Source organism: Eumetopias jubatus, unplaced genomic scaffold, assembly GCF_037043125.1.
Source record: "Eumetopias jubatus isolate StellerSeaLion01/CBP00866 unplaced genomic scaffold, mEumJub1_p1.0 scaffold_8, whole genome shotgun sequence".
Taxonomy (NCBI): Eukaryota; Metazoa; Chordata; class Mammalia; order Carnivora; family Otariidae; genus Eumetopias; species Eumetopias jubatus.
The window spans coordinates 41,442,674-41,463,596 of record NW_028274814.1 but is presented as its reverse complement, the minus strand read 5'-3'; the positions used below and the strand labels follow the sequence as shown (position 1 = coordinate 41,463,596).

Here is a 20,923-nt window from a genome sequence, read left to right as displayed (position 1 = left end):
ATTCAGAAGGAAGTGGCAGGCCTCCTCCTTGCCAGAGGAGAGTGACCTGGAGCCAGGCAGCCTGGATTCACATCCAGCCTCAGCCACTCTCCAGCTGCCCCTCAGTTTCCTCCTAAGTGAGGAAACAGTCCCTGTTTTACTTGGTCATTGTGAGGATTAAATAAGCCAAAGCATGTGACCCACTCAGAGCATGACGGCCCTCAAGCCCCACCCCCTGGGCGGGCAGCCTTACAGCTCTCTTTCCTCTTCTCCTGTCTTTGCCCCTCTGCTTTCCTTTCCCCCTTCTCTCTTCTCTCTCTCTCCCTCTTTCTCCCTCTGCTTCTCTCTCTCTCTCTCTCTCTCTCTCTCTCTGGAGAAGAGCAGTGGGTAGAAAGGGGAGCGTGGAACAGGAGAACCTGTGAAATGAGCCATCAGGAAAGAGGCCCAGCTAAATGTGGGAGCTGTTTAGAAAATAGCGGTGACAGCAAAAGCCCAGGAGGCAGACAGATTGGGACAGTTGGGATAGTCGCCATAGCTGGAAGGCGCCGAGGGGACGCTTCCTGACAGCTCCTTAGCTGGGGCCGCTGACCACTTAGAAGCCAGTGAGGGACAGCCCAGCCCTCTCGGTGCTCAGGCCTCGGCTACCCATGCCCCAGCCAGACAGGGCCTGAGATGAGGCCTCTGAGACAGTGCTGGAAGGGCAGGCAGGGGGATGGCCAGACAAACCAAGTCCCACCCTGAGGTTCTGTTGACCTCAGGGGAAGTGGAGTCTGTCCCTTGCTGGAAAGCCTCCCTTTGGGTGAGGAGGGCCCAGTGAAGGAGAGCTGGAAGGTGGGGAGGGGCAGGACTCGACCTGGGGCATCCGGATTGGCCCGTCTCCTCCACTGAGTACATCTCAACTTTCCAGTCAAGTCTGTGGTGGAGATGCCGCGAGGATGGCCCAGGTTTCTAGAAGACCTCTACAGCCAACACACAGGCACTTCCCAAGTGAGGCATGGAGAAGGAACGTTGTCGCTGCTGGGGACTCATTGACAGGCCTCTGAGGCCGAGTCAGGGCGGCCAAGGGGATGTGGAGGGCTCTGGGGTTCTCAGCACAGGCTACAGGACCACGCAGCTAAATGCACAGAGAACAAAGCCCCACTGAAAGTTGTTCAGCTCCCATGGGCCTCTGCAAGCAGCTGTCTTGTGCGCACACTAGGAGCTTAATTGTAGTGTGTCTTAAATTTTGCTCAAGACCAGTTCCCATATTCTAGCTTTGGGCCCTCTGCATTTTTCAAACACCAGCCAGCCACTCAAATTTTTCCTTTTCACAGTTTCTTCCCAGCTCCAGAGCCTGCAGCCTCCCTGTCATCAAGCAGTGCCCAGCTCTGCAGTGTAGCCAGAGGAAGGCTGGGAGCCTTCCCAAAGTGTCAGCCTCCATTCCTATCTGGAGGGGCTGCAGCAGCCAGAGCAGCAGAATTTAAACTCACCAACTTGCCCTTTAACCAACAAAAGAAGGAGATTGTCTTGTTATTATCCCCTAGGGCCTCATCCCAACTATATTAATATTAGACACTGAGCGTTGGTCATATGCCAGGCCCTGTTCTAAGCATTTTACATATGTATTAAACTCATTTATTCTTCACAATCACCCCATGGGTGAGGTATTGTTCCTAGGGCCATTTATAGATGGAGAAACTGAGGTACAGAAGTGAATTATCCAGTCACACAGAGCAAAGATTCAAGCCAAAGCCCACACGTATAACCACACAGCACTGCTTCTAAAGCTGAGGGTAGGACTAAGCGCTCTAAGGTAATGATGACACCAGAATGATTTCCGGAAAGTCAAAAATCCCCCATAAATGTCAGCATTTGTCAGGGCAAGGAGCCAGGAGCAATGCCCGAGTGACATGGAGCCATGCGAGTTTGCCCCACTTCCTGAGAGTCACACTTGATTTTCTCTACTTCTCCTCAAGGGTGTGGCCCCAGCAAGGAATGGACCAAGATTTGTACTTGCAGGAGGGGCAGGAGAAGGTGGGAGGCAGCTGGTTCTACAGGAGCCAACAGGAGGGAGGGAGTGGCATGCTCACCCCAAACACTTTCTTGGCCCCCGCTTTGGCAGCAAACATGGAAAGGATCCCGGTACCACTCCCAACATCCAGCACCACTTTATCCTTGAACACATGCTTATTGTGGTACATGGAGTTCCGGTAGGTGAGTGTCCGCACCTCATCCTTCAGCATTTCCTGTGGAAGGAAAGGCAAGGCAATGTCAATGTATTCAAGCCACCTAGGAGTACACCAAGGTCATGGACCCAGGACTGTCTTGTCAAATTTTTCAAGAATATAGCCACTTTGGAAAACAGTGTAGAGGTGCCTCAAAAAAATTAAATATAGAGTTACCCTATGATCCAGCAATTGCACTCCTGAGTATTTACCCCAAAGACACAGATGTAGTGAAAAGAAGGGCCATATGCACCCCAATGTTCACAGCAGCAATGTCCGCAATAGCCAGACTGTGGAAAGAGCCGAGATGCCCTTCAACAGATGAATGGATAAAGAAGATGTGGTCCATATATACAATGGAATATTACTCAGCCATCAGAAAGGATGAACACCCGACTTTTACATCAACATGGATGGGACTGGAGGAGATTATGCTAAGTGAAGTAAGTCAAGCAGAGAAAGTCAATTATCATACAGTTTCACTTATTTGTATAACATAAGGAATAGCATGGAGGACATTAGGAGAAGGAAGGGGAAAATGAAGGGGGGGAAATCGGAGGGAGAGATGAACCATGAGAGACTGTGGACTCTGAGAAACAAACTGAGGGTTTTAGAGAGGAGGGGGCTGGGGGGATGAGTTAGCCTGGTGACGGGTATTAAGGAGGGCACGTACTGCATGGAGCACTGGGTGTTATACGAAAACAATGAATCAGGGAACACTACGTCAAAAACTAATGATGTATTGTATGGTGACTAACATAACATAGTAAAATAAAATTAAAAAAAAAGAATCTCAATGATGGGGGTGCCTGGCTGGCTCAGTCACTGGAGCCTGCGACTCTTGATCTTGGGGTTGTGAGTTTGAGCCCCGTGTAAGGTGTAGAGATTGCTTAAAAATAAAATCTTAAAAAAAAATCTCAATGATGTCATTAGGCCAAGCCGCAGGAGAGTATTGCAGGGCAGCTGGACTAGGGGCTACCTATACACTTACAAACAACTCCAGCCTTAAAACTCTACCCAAGAAAGATAATTTTGTACTGTAAAAGGAGAAACTCATGTCCAGCCCTGGGAAAACCTCCATCTACCAAAGAAAAAAGGAAAGATCTGTGCAATGCAACCAGAGGGATTTAACTTAAACCTAAAGCAGAATCTTCTGCCACCATGAAAGAATTATCTTCAAACAGGTTATTAGAGGAGACTTTGTGGTTTGTGTGTGTGTGTGTGTGTGTGTGCATACCTTTTTCATTTGCTTTTTTTAAAGAATAGAAAACATATTTCTTTGCTCACCATTATTTAAGTGCTTTGTGGCCTAAAAGAAAGCAGATTACCCCTTACAACTGTCTCCAATCTAAGGAGAACATGATTAATCTGTGTATGGCGGTGAGGCAGAGACCTTCATCCATTCAAGCTATCAGGAAACACTTTTTTTTTTTTTTGAGAAAGAGAGTGTGCAAGCAGCGTGGGGGGGCAGAGGGAGAGGGAGAGAGAGAACCTTAAGCAGGCTCCACACCTGACATGGGGCTCAATCTCACTACCCTGAGGTCATGACCTGAGCCAAAATCAAGAATTGGACATTTAACTGACTGAGCCACTCAGGAACCCCAAACACTTCTGACTAATTCATCACCAATAGTATTGGGGTTATAGTATAATTTTAGTATAATGGTTAGTATAACTTGCATACAATAAAAAGCACAAATTTTAAATGCATGTGTTAGGTATAAGAGGTTTTTTTTTTAATTTAAATTCAATTAGCCAACATATAGTACATCACGTGCCCTCCTAGGGGTAAGAGTTTTAACAGATGTATACCTGTGTAACCATCACTATAACTGAGATATAGAACATCTCCACCCGCCTAGAAAGTCCTTCATGTCCCTTGGGCAGTCAATCCCCACCACCACCCAAATGATTAATCATCTAACATCTATCACTAAAGTTTCCTTCTGTCTTCATATAAATTGAATCATATGGTATGTACACTTTTGTGTCTGGCTTCCTTTGTTCAACATAAGGTTTTTGAGATTCATCTACTTTATTGCATATATCCAAGGTTTGTTCCTTTTTTCTTGTTCTTGTTGTATTGACTAGTATTCCATTGTATGGACATTTATCCATTCACTTGTCGGTGCGTATTTGGATTGGTACAAATAAGGCAGGTACAAACATTCTTGTATAAGTATATTTGAGGATATGTTCTCATTTTCCTTGGGTAAATACCTAGAAATGGGTTTGCTGGTAGGTGTTTAATAGCATAAGAAATTGCCAGTTTTCCAAAATAGTTGCTCTAGTTCATGATCCCACCAGCAATGCATGAGATCTCAAGCTGCTTCACATGCCAGCAACTTAGTATTACCACTTTTTAAAATTTTATTCATTCTTATAGATATGAGCTGGTATCCATGGCAGTTTTAATTGCATTTCCCTGATATCTATTGATGTAGATAAATTTTTCATGTGCTTATTAGCTATACATATAAATCTTCTATGATGTGTCTGTTTGAGTCTTTTGTCCACATTTTTCTTGACCTATCTGTCTTTTCTTTATTCAATTGTAGGAATTTATATATTCTGGAAACAAATACTCTGTCAGACATATGTACTGTGAATATCTTCTTCCAATCTGAGATTTGCCTTTTCATTTTCTTGATGTTGTTTTTTGAAAAGCAGTTTTTAGTTTTGATAAAGGCCAAGTTTGTAAGTGTTTGTTTCTTTTAATGATTGGAATTTTTTGTGTCCTGCCTAATTTTTGTCTACCCCAAGGTCACAAAGATAATCATCTATGTTTTTGTCCAGAAGTTTTATAGTTATGGCTTTTACTTTAGGTCTATGATTCATGTCAAATTAATTTTTTTCATATGCTGTAAATTAGGGATATGAGTTCATTTTTTTTATACAAAACAGGTGATGTAAGCACAGTTTATAGAATAGATTCATTTCCTCCATTGAATTACCTTGCCATCCTTGGCAAAGATCAATTAACTATATATTTGTAGCTTCTCTGACCTGTTCCATTAATATACCAATTCAACACTAACTTGATTACTGTAGCTTTATATTAACTTTGAAATAAAGTAATGTGAGTCCTACTTCTTTTTTTACAAGTTTTATTTTAGATCCTATGTATTTCCATATACATTTTAGAGTCTGCTTATTAATTCACACAGAACAGCCCCCTGGAGTTGATTGGAATTGCATTGAATCTATAAATCAATTTGGAGAGAATTGATATCTTACAAATATTGAGTCTTACAATCCAGGAACACAGACACAGCTTTCCATCTATTTAGGTCTCCTTTAATTTCTCTCTGCAATGTTTTATAGATTTTAGAAGACTTGCGTTCCTTTCATTAAATTTATTCTCAACTATTTTACTTTATGGTATTGTATATGATATTTTTAAATGTTATTTTCCAATTATTTTATGTCAGTGTATATATTGAACATATTGTGTTTTGCAGGCTTGCTCACTTCCCATATTAATTGTAGTATGATTTTTTGTAGATTCCTCTGTTTTTCTATGTAAAAAATCTTGTCACTTGTGAATTAAGACAATTTTACTTCTTTTTTCCTATCTGTATGCCTTACAGTTTTTGTTCTTTCCTTTTGTTTTACTGCACTGGTAAGGACTACCATGCAATAAAACATTAAATAAAATAGGAGAAGACAGGCATTCTTTCTTTGTTCCAATAATATAAATGTCACCATTGAGCATAATGTTAGCTGTGGGCTTTCTATAAATGTCTTTTATCAGATGAAGACGTTCTTTTCTATTTATAATTTGCTGAGAGCTTTTATTATTATTAGCACTGAATTCTGTCACATGCTTTTTCTACACTTATTGAAGTGGTATGTGACTTTTCTCCTTCATTCTGATAATATGTTGAACTCCAGAGATTGGTTTCAAATGCTGAAACAACATTTTGTCATGATATATTATCCTTTTTAAATATTGCTGGGTTTTATTTACTAATATTTTGTTGCAGATATTTCTATCTATATTTATGAGATGTTAATCTGTAATTTTCTCTTACCTTTCTCTGGTAATAAGTTATGCTGACTGAGCTCATCACACAAGTTAGAAAGTGTTCTCTCATATACTTTCTGAAAAAGTTTGTGTGAGATTGGTATTTTTCTTTTTTAAATAGTTGACATATAATTCACCAGTAAAACTATCTGGGCCTGGAGTCCTTTTTGTGGGAAGATTCAATTTTTCAATAGATAGAGGGCTGTTTTAGTTTTCCATGCATTCTTACATCAGTTCTGACAAAGTGTTTTTCCAGGGATTTATCCATTTCAGCTAAAAGATCAAATTTATGGGCATAACATTGTCATAATATTCTCAAATTACCTCTCAAATGTTTATATGATCTGTACTGATGTCCTTGTCTTCATTTATGATACTATAATTTTTATTTCATCTGACTTTTTCTTGATCAGTCTAACTAGGGGTTATCAATTTAATTAGTCTTTTCAAAAACTAACTTTTAGCTTAGTTGATTTTCTATATTGCTTTATGTCTACTTCATTGATTTGTGCTCTCATCTTTATTATTTGCTTTTTCAAACTTACTTGGGTTTTCTTTTCTGCTTCATAAAGTAGAACTTTTGATCATTGATTTTGTACCTTGCTTTTTGTCTAATATAAGCATTTAAAGTTCTAAATTTACGGGGTATCTGGGTGGCTCAGTTGGTTAAGCATCCAACTCTTGATGTCAGCTCAGGTCATGATTTCAGGATCATGAGATTGAGCCCTGCATCAGGCTCCACACTGAGTGTGGAGCCTACTTAAGATTCTCTCTCTCCTTCTCCCTCTGCCCCTCCCCACTCTAAATAAATAAATAAATAAATAAATAAAGTTATAAATTTCCCTCTAGGTTTTGCTCTAATTACAACCCACAAATTTCCATGTGTCTGTTTCTTAGTTCAGAAACAGCTGTAACAAAATACTATAGACAGGGTGGCTTAGAAAACAAACGTTTCTCACAGTTCTGGAGACTAGAAATCCAAGATCAAGCTACCAGCAGATCCATTATCTGGTGAGGACCTGCTTCATGGTTTGCAGATGGTCATCTTTTCCTTGTATCCTCACGTGGTGGAGAGTAGAGTGAAAAAGCAAGCCCTCATGTCCCTTTTTATTTTTTCAAGATTCCAGAATATATTATAAATTTATTTTGCTGAGAGAAAGATAGATTATCTAATAAATGATGCTGTAGTACCTAACAACCTGTATAAAAATATGGCTGGACCATAACCTCACAGGATATAGAACATTACTTAAAGATTAAATACTTAAAAAAATAAAGATTAAATAAACACTTAAGTATGAAAAAAAAACAAAAAATAACTTCAGCAGAATTTTTAGGAGACTGTATTAGTTTTCTATTCCTGCTGTTACAAATTACCAAGAACTTAGTGATTTAAAACAACACAGATTTGTTATCACACAGTCTGGAAGTCAGAAGTCTCATCCAGTTCTCATTGGCCCACAATCAGGTGTCAGCAGGGCTGTGTTCCTTCTGGAAGATCTAGGACAAAATCCATCCCCTTGCCTTTTACAGCTTCTAGAAGGTACCTGCATTCCTTGGCTCATGGCTCCTTGCTCCTTCAAAACCAGCAACTGCATCACTGTAACCTCTGTCTTCATTGTCCTCACAGCTCCCTCTCTGACTCTGACCTCACTCTCCTGCTTTCTTCTTTCACTTATTGGGACTCTTGTGTCATGTCTCCCCTTAGTATACTAATCCCATTCATGAGGGCTCCACTTTCATGACCTACTTACCTCCCCAAGGCCCTACCTCCTGATAACAATATGCTGGGCATTAAGATTTCAATATATAGAATATTGAGGGGGACACAAAATTCAGTCCATAGCATTGTGTCTTCACTATCACTCAGTTTCCAATATTTTCTAATTTCTCTTGTTATTTCTTCTCTGACCCTGTTTTCAGTGCTGGTAATTTCCAAATATTTAGAGATTTTCTCAATAATTTATTGGTTTTGGTTTCTAATTTAATTCCATTATGATCAAAATAATGTATTCTGCATTATTTCACTTTTAAAATGTATTAAGATTTGCTTGTGGACTGGCATATGATCTATCTTAGTGAATGTTTCAATGTGTGCTTAAAAGGAACGTGTATTCTTTTAGTTTGGAGATGCAATGTTCTACAAAAGCCTATTAGGTCAGGTTATTTGATTGTATCATTCAAATTTCCACATCTTACTGATTTGTGTGTGTGTATCTGTTCTATCAATTATCGAGAGGAAAGTGTTAAAAAAAATCTTTAACCATAGTTGGGGATTTGTATTTTTATCCTTCTAGTTCTATAGATTTTGCTTGATGTTTTTGAAGCTTTGTGCATACATGTGTGACAGCTTTGTAATGTGTCACCTTGGCTTGCTACTCTGCATTTCCCAGAATTCTCTTTCTACTATGTTACCAGTTAAAGTGGGCCACAGAGGAGATTTGGAAGGTAAAAAGGAGGCAGGAAGCATTTTGTAGTGCACACGTCATTGACGAAGTGTTGACTCACTTTGTTGGCATGAAGCAGCAGCTGGGCCTTCTTCCGTTTCTCTGTCTCCTGAGCCGGGTGTGTGTGTATAGCTCCATGGTGAAACTCCCAGCCTCTATAGGATATGATCACCACCAAGGTCAAAGGCAATAGAATGGGCATGTCTTTCAGTCTGTCCTCATAGGGTTCAAGCTTGTGCTTATTGGTTCTAGCTACTCCTGATCTCCCCATATTTTACATTCATATTCCTTTCTGGCTACCTGCCCTGTGGACTTCAAGCTCCAGCATAGACATGGAGACACAGCCTTACACAATTACATTAGCCAATTCTCTGTGTGTATGTGTGGAGATATATATATATATATGGATCAACTTTCATGGTTGAACTCTGACTGATACAGAATCTGATACCAAGAATATCTCTTGAATATAAGGATGTATTCTCTGAATTGGTTTTGAGTTTTCTGGAATCTGATTAGAATTAAAGGCACTAATGGCTCTATTGCCAATAATAAGGAGGACACAGGTGGTCAATAGCATGAAATGGCATAGTCACTCAAACTTTAGATACCTATAATAAAGTATCTATGGAAGACCAGATTCTGGATGACCAAGTATTTTCTACCTTAGAACATTTTAGTCAACGTAAGAGGTATAATGGGTGGGTTAGTTGGTTGGTTGCTACTAACTCTTCTAAAAAACATGGAGAAAGAAAATGAACTTAGGAATTTAAATTCCCAGCTCAAGGTCTGCACATAGCACCCAAAAGCTTCTATGATTTCTCTGGGGGAAAAAAAAAACACACACAAACAAAAACATTTCCTGTAGGTACAGGGCCACGATTTCCAAAAACCAAATCCAAAGTCTAATCATACAAGTGCCTGAATTACAACACAAATTGCATTCTCATCCTTGCAAGGCCTTTTTTGTTAAAGTTGAGGCATCTGTTGGGAATGAACAGGATCCTAAAAATTGGAATGGAAACATATAGGAAACATATGATGAAGGTGGGACCTCAGGTTCCTAAATTACAGAATCTTCTTTGCCAGTAGAAGCATCTTCTTCCCCTGCCTGAGGGAGTTAGTTTTCCTTTTCCTGAAGAATCATATTGGCTTCCCTTGAGGTAGTGGCTTGCAAGTACTGCTGATTCTCCTCAGGACCTACCCCTGCTTTCTTTTCTGCTAGCCCTATAACTAGATTCAATTCCAGTCAGGCCCCAGAGGGTGAGGTATATAATGTGACTCATGAGGAGGTATGGTACACACCAAAATGGTATTTCTCATTTATATAGATTGAATCCTGGGGAATATGTATGGGGACGTGTATTAAGGCTGTGGGATCAATGTGGAAGGAATGTAAAGTTGAATGGGGCCAAGTTTATTGATATGGGCTCACTAAGCAGAGATTCTGGATTCACTGTTTTTGCTTAGAGGCTTAGAATGCCTGTAACAGTTGGTTTGTTTGGGTAGCTGAAACATGGACCCAAGGTTAGCCTCCACTAAATGAAGTTGAAATGCTAGAACTTCCTTGGTATGCTGAAGAGAAAGGTATCCAAAGGCTTAGAAGATTGGAATGTTAGAGTGCATTTGTCATGTGAGACCTACTCACCAACATCAGAGAACAGACCTTTGACCACAGCTGTGAAAAATAAGTTTGCAAGGGGGGTCCAGCATCCTTGAAGAGCTCTGTGGTTGTTCTTCTCTACAGGTCAGAAATTACAGTGGGAACTGCTACCATTGAACTGAGATCCCTAATTGCAATGGGAATAATATCAAACTGGGATTCTGGGGAGGCACAGGTCAAATCACAGCACCTAATCACCATATATTAGGTGGGTGTGGTTATTGCAAAGGACTTGGGAGCCAAGGCAGTATTCAGAACTCTGATTTGCAGAGACCTATGGTGTTGGCCATAGGTCTTTAGAAAAGAGATCATAGAGTGTTTAGAAAAGAAATAGCTAGGGAGCATCCTGAATTCTTACTCGATCTGTTTAAGCAGAAAAAATTATAGGTCTAGTGAACAAGGGTCTGGTTTGAATCATTAAATCTAGAGTCACACTGCTCAACTGATTCCCAGACTTGAGCCAGTTAACAGACACAGAACTCTTGAATGAAGGGAAGGCTATGTTCCATGAAGAAAAACCCTGTTACAGTGCCAAAAATGAATACTGTTAATCTTTCTTCCAGTCTTCACCAACAGGACCTGCAGCCATTACCACATTACAGTGTGACTACATTGGAGAAAGGAAAATAAACAAGTTTTTAAGAATTATTGGACATTGGCTCTGAACTGACACTAATTCCAGGAGACCCATTAGGCCAGGAGACTAATTTCAGGAGACCCACGTCCCCATTCAAGTGGCCTGTTTGCCTGTGAGAAAACGGGGATGGATCTTGGAGAATGACTATAGATTATCATAAACATAATCATCAGGTGGTGATTTCGATTATAGCAGCTGTTCCAGATGTCATTTTAGTGCTTGAGAAAATCAATACAGAGGATTGCTGGTTTGTTTTTGTTATTGGTTTTAGAAATTGATCCACCTATATTTCTTTACATCACAGCTCCCATGCTTTTGAGGTCTTTAATCCAGAGCATCATTTAGCTTCTGTGTGTCAATATCCCCTTCTGGAAAATGGAATGATAATAGTACCTACTTCGTAGGGTTGTTGTGATGATTAAATAAATGCAGTAAGTGTTACAAAAGTGTTAGCTCTGGCTCTTTGTGACAACAGTCACCATTTTCATCCATGCAAAGAAACAGTTGAAGGTGAGCAATAATTGAGGAATGGAGGCAAAATAGTGGCAAAGTTTTTGGAGATTCATCAGCCATAGCCAGAGTTGGAAGTCCTTACTGCCTGTCTTCTTGGAATTAGATTGGCCCAGTACCTCTGCAGACTCTGTTGTTGCTAAAGGGGAGCTTCCCGGATGCCCACCTTTAATTCAATGCTTTCTGTCACTTCTTTGACCCCTTCTTTCCTCTAAGGCTTCAGACCACAGGAGTTTGGTCCAAAGGTACAAGTTCTGGGAGAAGAGTTGTGACTTAGCAAGGCTTCCCTTGCTCAACCCACCAAAAGAGAGGCTCTCTCCCATTCCTCCACCCCTGCTTTAATCATCCCTAGGAAAGAAAAGCCCAAAGAGCCCCCAGCTGTGGATGCTTTTGTCTCCCAGCTTCCCTGCCTATTAAACACATGACAGCACATTGACTAATTGCTGGGAAACGAGGCCCTGAAGAATCTATTTCAAAAGAACCTGCAGCAAGATTGTCAAAAGAAGAGAGCTGGCCGGGAGTGGGATCAGTGCCCAGGGCTGGGGGCTGGGAACACAGCCCCACTGGCAGGCATTCTTCTGGCTGCTGAAGAACCAAGCCCAGGGGCCCACTGTCAAAGAGCTGGGAATTTGGAGCTGGGATTTGGGAGGTCATCGATCTGGCCCCCTCCCCTCTGAGAGCCTCAGTAAGCACACATCTGTCATTTCCTCTCCTATTCAAGATTCCATTCCTCTCAGAGATGCCCTGTAACAGCCGGGCCACAGGATGGAAGAACAGAAGTGTCCAGAATCACCTCTTACTGTGCTCTCCCAGCCCCCAGGAGTGCCCGCCCCCAAACTTGACACTTCTTGTTTGTATTTACAGACTAATCAAACCCAATCCATCCCGTCCCATGTTCCCTAAACACTCACTGATCACTATTAATCAGCAAGCTGGCGATGTTGCTGCCTGCCCCTGTGAGCATCTTGTTAATGATGAGAGAAGACAGCCAAACGGCCAGCTCAGCTCCTGATGGGGAGGTATGGGTCTTGTCCAGATGGAGGTATGGGACTTGTCCGAGGAGGAAAAGGCATTGCTGCAAGCTGCCTGGCATAGAACAGAGATCCCTGGTGCTTGATAATGAGAAATGAGCAGGCCCTGTCTCTGCAAAGAACAATGTTCAGAGTCCATCCGCACGTCCCCTACCTTTGTTTATACCAGATGATCTTGGGGACCAAAGAGGGTGGAGGGAAACCTCAAGAGTGAAGGAAGCCTAGGTAGCCACCCCTACACTGAAGACCTATGCATTTCCCCAGAAGCCAGATCTAGAGATGAATGGCCTACAGCAGCAGGAGGGATTTAAGCTAGATGATCAGAAATATTTCCAGATGCAAAGCATTGCTAAAACTATTCCGGGGCAGGTTATTAAGGAAAGAAATGTTATGTATGACCCGAGGATCATTTACTCCATGTTTATTAGCTCAGTCTGTACTACATTTATATATGTTTATGTATAAGTTTGGGTTTTCTATCAATACATGAAATGGAGGGAAGCTAGTACAATATTTATTTGATGGCTCTTGGTTTCTTCTCCCACTGGAGATCACACCCTCCAGAATACCCAGCCATGTGCTGACCAGGCATCACCCGAGTGATCAGATTAGCAGCCATGTTAACAAACTTTTACAAATTAGTTAGTGTCAAGCCCTGGGTTAGAGGCAGGAGAACCAAGTCCTGAGGGAATTATAGAAGTTAATCCTAGCACAGGAGAGCACTTCGTAGGAGCCAAGAACTTAGTTATTCAGAGGCAGTTGTCCCAGAAGTCAATCACAAGAGGCTCCATTGGGGGTGTGGAGCTTGAAGACCAGGGAAGGAAGGGCATGAGGTGCACGTCATGATTGGTTGGTTTCTAGGGGAGGGATTTCAGGCAAGCCCAAGGGGAGGCATTTTGGGGAATTACTATCTCTCCTAGGAATCTACCTCATTGAAATAGGTGCCCAGACCCACATGCCTGTTAGAATTTGTCATGGGGGGGCAGGGTGGCTCAGTCATTAAGCGTCTGCCTTCGGCTCTGGTCATGGTCCCAGGGTCCTGGGATCGAGCCCCACATCGGGCTCCCTGCTCGGCAGGAAGCCTGCTTCTCCCTCTCCCGCTCCCCCTGCTTGTGTTCCTTCTCTCGCTGTGTCTCTCTCTGTCAAATAAATAAAAAAATCTTAAAAAAAAAAAAAGAATTTGTCATGTGGATGACATGTCCTCTAATTAGGGACAGGGTGAGCTCTTAAAGATGTCCTTTCTGCCTCCCAGAACCTCTCACAGGCCTAGGATAGGGCTCAGTGCACCACCTCACCCCGACTCCCACTCCCATGGGGAGCAGGATCAGGGAAGGTACAGCAGCTCACTTATCTGCCCTAAGATGACATGTGAGCCACCAAGGACAGGAGCAGGCTCAGCTGCCCTGGCCCTCCTCGGCCAGGACCCCCAGAACAAGCACAGGGCCCACTCTTCCTCCCCTGTAGGTCCCATGCCTAACAATTTTATGTGAACAGCAGTTCTTGGGAGGTCAAACCCTGAGTCTCCCTGAAGTGAATGAGCCGAGTCTCTGAGTCTAGAATCAACTGAAGGACCCCTCCTTCACTCTCTGTCTCCACATGGAATTGCAAAGGAACCACCAGAAACAAAGTCAAAGTTCCCAGAAAGAAAGAAAGACCTGGTTTAAAGTCTATAAGGCATGGTAGTTACGGATGAACCTCCTGGGTCCCTCATTCCTAGCTCTGCCACTTGTTAGCTTATGACCTTGTGTGCAAAAGAAGCAAAGAAGGAAAGTTGATCTGGATTCTTAAGTTCTCACATCCTCATGTATAAACTGGGGACGAATAATCCTGTATTCCTCAAGTTCATTATAACGAATTTATATTACTTTATAAGTAGGTTGGTGGGTGGCATAGGGGATAATGTGCCTCTGTAAAAATGGAATATATGAAACCAAAACAGAAACAAAAAGAGTAAATACTAAATAATACAAATTTGGCTTGTCTAAAAACAAACACACAAATAATTATAATTGGGGACAAAACCCAACTTCATAGGGTTGACCCGAGGAATAAATGAGCCAATCATGTAAAATCTTGGGACAACACCCAGCATGCTGTAAGCACTCAAAAAAAGGGGTGGGGGTGGGGGGAAGAAGTGCTGGCTATTATTTTTTAAATACTCTTCTGGCAGTGACAGTGTTACCATTTTGTCACAGGGAGGGTTTACAGAGGCATCTAATTGAAAGGGGAACTTGGAGACTTATTTCAAAAATGCATTTGCAAAGCAAGCAAGGCTTTATTCCTTTTTCAATATTTCTTCATACTGTAAGGAGATAATAGAAATATTTTCTTCATAGGGTTCTTAGGAGGATTAAGTGAAATGATATGTATAATGTGCTTAGAACAGTGCCCAGCACTGTGTAAGCTCCTGGTTAATGAATAAGCACTCCCCAACCTGGGTGGCTGGAGAAAATGCTGGAGGTGAGGGGGGTGGAGGCTTCCTGGCTGTAGGGGAGTTCTGTTCTGTTCCACAAGGAACATAAATCTTCCCCTGCTGTGGTACAAGTCAAGCATTTAGACACAAGAATTTCCCGAGAATCAATCAGGTTGGCAGACCTGGGCTAGGTTTCCAAGGAAGCTTGCTTTATTTCTTCCCTTGGAGGTGCTCATTGGTCTAGGATCTAAGGGTTCATGTTCAGGCCTCCCTGAAGACCAGACATCATGGCCTCTGGAAGGTGTTCTCAGCCTCAGGACTCGAGCTGCAAAGCATCTGAGCTCCTAGAGCAGGGACCTAGAGCAAAGACATCTGGTCCACCTGGATTAGCTGGGCTTAGGGTCTCGAAGACTCAGGGGCTGGACCATAAAACAAAGAAACCTTAAGCCCCCCTTGCTGTCTGGCCGAGAAACACACAGACATATGCTTCTAGATACTCACCTGCTGCCGGCCTGGCCCTGACCCTCTCCCAGAGAGGCTCACAGGAGGGAAGGCCAGGGGCCTTGGGCCCCTGGGAAAACCCCCTTTATGACAGTAGACAATACATTACGCTGCCTCCGTAAACAGTGATGAACAGCAGGACCGAGCTCAGCATGCTTTACCTCGTGGATCCCAAAGTGGGCGTAGGAGTCAAAGTAATAATCTCTTGAGGTCATCTCCTCCGGATTCAGCAGCTTGGACATCTTGCCCCGTCCTGGGCAGCTGGGTTGAGTGGACACATGATGGACACATTGCACAGGCTTGGGTGGGACGACGGGCTGAGGGGGCTGCGGGGGGGGACTGCTCACCTGAGGGGAAGAGAAGGGGCCTGGTGTCAACAGCAGCACTGAGGCCCTGCCCTCTGAGATGCCGCCTCTCCTTCCTTCCCCTCCCTGAGCCCCTGCTCCAGTCGCCACAGCAGCCACTCCTAAGGGGCAGATGGACCCTTCCGGCTTTCTGGCAGGCCCACTGAGGGCTGTGACTTGTAGAGGGGCGCCATGCTACTGAGGAGCCAAAAAGACCTCAAATTAACCCAATCTCATCACTTACTAGTCGGGTGACCTGAGCCAATCTAGGCCTCAGTTTCCAGATATGCTAAAGAAAACAAAAATACATTCCTTTATAGGCGAATAGTGAATGCTCACTAAAGGGAGAGATGCATAGTGTCACATAGCCTGGTGGCTGGAGTACAGATTCCAGAGCCAGTCTGCCAAAACCGGAACCCCAGCTCTGCCACTCAGGAGCTATGCGCCCGACCTCAGGCAAAATTAACTCCTCAGTGCCTTGGTTTCCCCATCCCTCAAATGGGAATAAAATGATCCCCACGTCCTAGAGTCACCCTGAGGATCAGGTAGTTATCTGTGAAGTGCTTATAAAAGGGCCTAGCACATAATCGGTATTTGTTAAACTGAATCCCACCTGCACCCGTAGGAAGATCGAGTCCCTGGGCTTCCCTCCAGCGGGCCGCACTTGTCCCCCAAAATGCAGGTCTCTTAGGTTCTGGGGCCTCACGCCTATTGTCTTCCCTCCTGCTTTCTGTGAACTTCACTCTGAACTTCAGCAGAAGTCTACTCTGAACTGCGAATGCCCACGCGGATGGTGGCCTCCTGCCTGCGCACAACCAAGCATGCTCTTGCTGGGTTCCTAACCTTGCCACGCAGCCCCACACTACACCCTGCTGCTGCTGCCAGTCCCTGGCCAGCACCTCTGCCTTCACAGGCTAAGGGGAGGAGGGAGAAGGAGAGGAAGTTCAGGGAGTTTTGGAGCCCAAACATTTGGCTTGACTGCAGACATGAGGTCATCCTAGAAGAAGAAACTTCTCTCCCTGGAGCAGAGGAATCCAGGTGTGCACAGCACAGCAAAGGCCTCAAAGCAGGGTAAAAGTTTAAAATATAGATAAGCAGGATTATCTGGTAGTTGATCCTCTGGGACTCCTGGATCCGATCCTGCCTCTAGTAAAGTTAAAAACGGATATTGAGAGGCAGGTGGTATGGTATAAAGCACAAATCCTGGGGCCACACTGCCTGGCTTTGAAACACAGCCCTGCTGCTTAGTGGCTGACAAATGACCTTCGGAAGTCATTTGTCATCATGTGCCTCAGTCTCCTGCTCCATAAAATAGACATCATAGTAAAACCCATCTGAGCGAGCAGTCAAAAAGTTTGGGTGAGTTCATACATGGGAAGTGTTTAGAACAGTGCCTGGTAATAGTAAGCTCTAATATTATTATTACCGTTATCGATATTATTCAGATTACATAAACATGTCTGTTTCATGCCTTGATTTTCTCATTTGTGAGCTGAATCAGCTCATACTTATTAATCTCCTTCCCAACAAGGGAAATAGGGCGGCCCTAGGACAGAGCAAGATCAAGAAACCCAAGTGACTCCATCTCTCCATTGTGCTGTGCGTACAGCCCCCAGACTGCCCTGTGTCCTGGGCTGGAGGGGAGTGAGCTCAGGGGAGTGTGATGGTCCCATTTTCCTGGTGTATCTAGGCTACAGCCTCTGGGAAATAAGCAGACTTCCCAGTTTAGCAACATCAGATTTGAGGTCAGAGAGATCCCGCCTGGCTGGCAGAGGCAATCGGGGCTGCCTCATTAGAATGCAGCAGGTGTGCCCACCCTCATCTTGGGATGTTGGTCATGGTCTCTGGGAGGCTAAAAATAGACTGTGTCAGTTACATACTCCCATGCTGGCTGCAGAGTCACCTCTAAAGCTAAAGAAGGCTCCGTGCATGAAGCTGACCCCAATCTTGACTCTATTTAAAAATGTTAAAGAGAGAAAAAGTCCTCCTGGTCCAGGCAGCGTGCATGGTCAGGGTCACAGGAGCCTCCTGCACCCCTTAGCTGCCGTTCAACTCTGATTCCAAGGTTGTCTCTCCTACGATGTTCCTGAGATCCTTTTCTCAGCTGCCAACTTACAAAATGTCTACCATGCACCATTCATTGCATTCATGAGGCAAAGTGATGAGTGGATTTGGGGAAGCATTCACCTCGATAACCACAGGTCAAACCATGAGGACAAGGAGGTGACTGTGGCCCAGTCCATGGTCCCAAAGGCTGTCAGCCTGGCTCAGCCTCTTGCAGAGGGGACTTGCGCTCTGTCCATTAGCTGATAGTTGTGTCCTGTCCCTGGAGGCTGGGAGTGGGATGGGAAACAGCAGTGACCCATGATCCCCAGGCATTCAGCTACCTGGAGTGTTGTTTTTCATTCCATAAATACCTACTGAATATCAGCTGTGGCAAAGCACTGTGCAGGTTCTGTGGAAGAACAGAGACGAATAGTAAGAGTGCCCTCAAAGGACTCTGCTTTCTGGTAGGAAAATAAAACCTTAGAAGTCTCCACTAGATGATGGAATAGGAATTTTTTTACAAGAGAACCTTGAGCAAATTGTTCTGGGAGTTTCAAAGAGAGAATTTACTTCAAAGAATCAGAAAAGCTTGGGATAGCTGGCAGTGGGGTAGGTGGGGATCTTTCTGAATGGATTTTGGTAGGTGGAAATGGTGGGAGAGAACTCTAGGAGGAGGGAATGGCTGGAGCAAAAGGTAAAGGGGCAGAAAGCTGTGAGCTTATTTGAGGAGCAACTTGGCTGAGATAGTGGGAGATTCCACTGAAAGGAAGTTAAGGCCAGGCTAAGAGGTTGTAATTAAATACAAGACAATGGGGAGTTGTTGGTGGTTTGTTACCAGAGAGTTCCATGCTTAAGCTCTACTTTAGGAAGATGAATGTGGTGGCGGTGAGCAGGAGGGGCAAGGAGGAGAAATGACAAGTCAAGGGACTAGGGTTGGGGAAGCAAGGTATGAACTTATGAGGCCATTTTCAAAGTCCAGTCAAGAAATAATGAGAACCAGAACTACCATTGTGTTAGAGGGCCCGCCTGCCAGGGAAATGACAGAGATTGAATCTACACAGAGATGGCCTGTGGGCTGGCACTGACAGGATATAGGGGGAAAGAGAATGTTGGAACCCAAGATGACCCCAACAATTCAAGCCTGGGTGACCAGAAAAACGGTGGTGACATTAACAGAAAAAAGCAAGTCAGCAGGAAGAGCAGGTGAGGCAAAAGGGGGGAATAATGAATTTCCGCTTGGATTTGTGAAGTTTAAAATGTCATTGAGTCAGCCGGCTCTGTGGCGCAATGGATAGCACATTGGACTTCTAAAATGTCATTGAGTCATATCAAGCAGAATAGTACAGTCCCAGTCAATAAACATCATAAACAGAATTGAAAAGCAACTGATAAAATGAGAAGTACCTTTCTAACATAGATGGATGAAAGTGAATATCCTTAATATGTAGAGAGCTCTTATAAACCAATAAGAGGAAAGCAAGCATCCTTCATTTAGCATTGAACAAAGGATCTTACGGTTAATTCACATGAAAATAAACACAAATGGCAAATGAACATGAGGCAAAAATATTTAGCCTCTCTAGAAACCAGGTAGCTTCAAATTAAAAAAAAGTTATAATTTTTAATTATTAAATAAGCTTGACTCCTCCCACAACTATGATAACACTGCACTTGTAAAGGCTGTAGAGAAAGAGGTACTTTTATATAGTTCTAGAGAGGATTTTTCTGGAAGGCAGTTTGATAAAAATGCATTCAAAGTCTTTGAAAGCACAAATCCTTAAACCCAGTAATTACTTCTTTTGGAATTCATCTTGAGGAAAGAATCATGGCAGATAACACAAAAATAGGAGTCAACCTAGAGGTTCCACGAAACAAAACTGATTACATAAACTACAGTACATCCACACAACAGAATGTTATACATCCGTTTGTAATGTTGTGGCAGAGTGTTTAATAAAAGAAATATGATCACGATAAACTGTGGGTTGAGGAGAACAAGTGGGAGAAGAATAGTGTGATCATATTTTTAAAATTAAAACTTCTTCATGCCTGTGTTAAGAGGGGAGACTCAAGGAAGTCACCAGAATTGGCGACAATTATGACTTATTTGTGTTGGATGATATTGGTGTTGGATGATAAACAGTTAATTCTTTCCTTTCCTGTGCTTGTTGATACTTTCTACAATGTATGCCATTCACATGTACTACTTTTGAAAAGAGCAAAGCATAATAATATTGGCAAAAAAAAAAAAAAAAGAAATGCGATCCCAGACCTCTGAAAAGAAGCCGAGGCTGGCCCTCCGGCGGGAAACCATCTGCTCAGAGAGGGGCTAAGGAGCTCACTTGGGAGAGACCGCCAGGGAAGGAGGTAGAGGGGAATGAGGCTGTGCCAGGGAGAGAAGCCAGAAGCCTCCTTCTCTGAGGACCTTGGAGGCACCAGGGGATGTGGGGGGATAGGCTTCGGAGGATGTGTCCTCATCCCTCCAGTTCTGCAACTGCCCCTCCTCTGAGGATGTGCGAGACAAGCGCTGCAATCCAATGGCCACTCAACAGCAGGAAAGCAAAGACAACCTGTCGCTAGCCTCACTTATCCAGAAGGACGCCATGCTAGGAAGCTGTGCAGTCACTTCTAGAGCTGATGAATTCTCCATGCATGAAGCTGACCCCAATCTTGACTCTATTTAAAGGTATTAAGAGGAGAAAAATTCCTAGCTGGTCTGGGCAGCATACGTACAAGGGCCTCTTGCACCCCTTAGCTCTGATTCTGAGGTTCCCTTTTCCACAGGGTTCCTGAGATTCTTTCCTCCATTGCCAACTTGGAAAGCGTCTACTATGCACCATGCATTGCATTCATGAGGCAAGTGGGTGAATGGATTTGGGGGGGGCATTCACTTCGATAACCACAGATCAAACCATGAGGACAAATAGGTATCTGTGGCCCAGTCCCTGGTCCCAAAGGCTGTCAGCCTGGCTCAGCCTCTTGCAGAGGGGACTTGCGCTCTGTCCATTAGCTGATAGTTGTGTCCTGTCCCTGGAGGCTGGGAGTGGGATGGGAAACAGCAGTGACCCATGATCCCCAGGCATTCAGCTACCTGGAGTGTTGCTTTTCATTCCATACATAC

The 20,923-nt window shown here is 43.5% G+C and overlaps 1 protein-coding gene across 2 annotated transcripts in view; it reads right to left on the bottom strand.

Moving 5' to 3' along the window:
* The window catches only part of PRMT8 (protein arginine methyltransferase 8), a 91,876-nt gene that overhangs the window by 37,730 nt on the left and 33,223 nt on the right, over positions 1-20,923 (bottom strand). For both annotated transcript variants that reach the window (XM_088025871.1, XM_088025870.1), the window contains exons 2-3: positions 15,574-15,759; positions 2,049-2,204 (exon numbers count right to left, since the gene is read on the bottom strand). In XM_088025871.1, the coding sequence (XP_087881997.1) occupies positions 2,049-2,204; positions 15,574-15,759 (342 nt within the window). The remainder of the gene's footprint in view (positions 1-2,048; positions 2,205-15,573; positions 15,760-20,923) is intronic.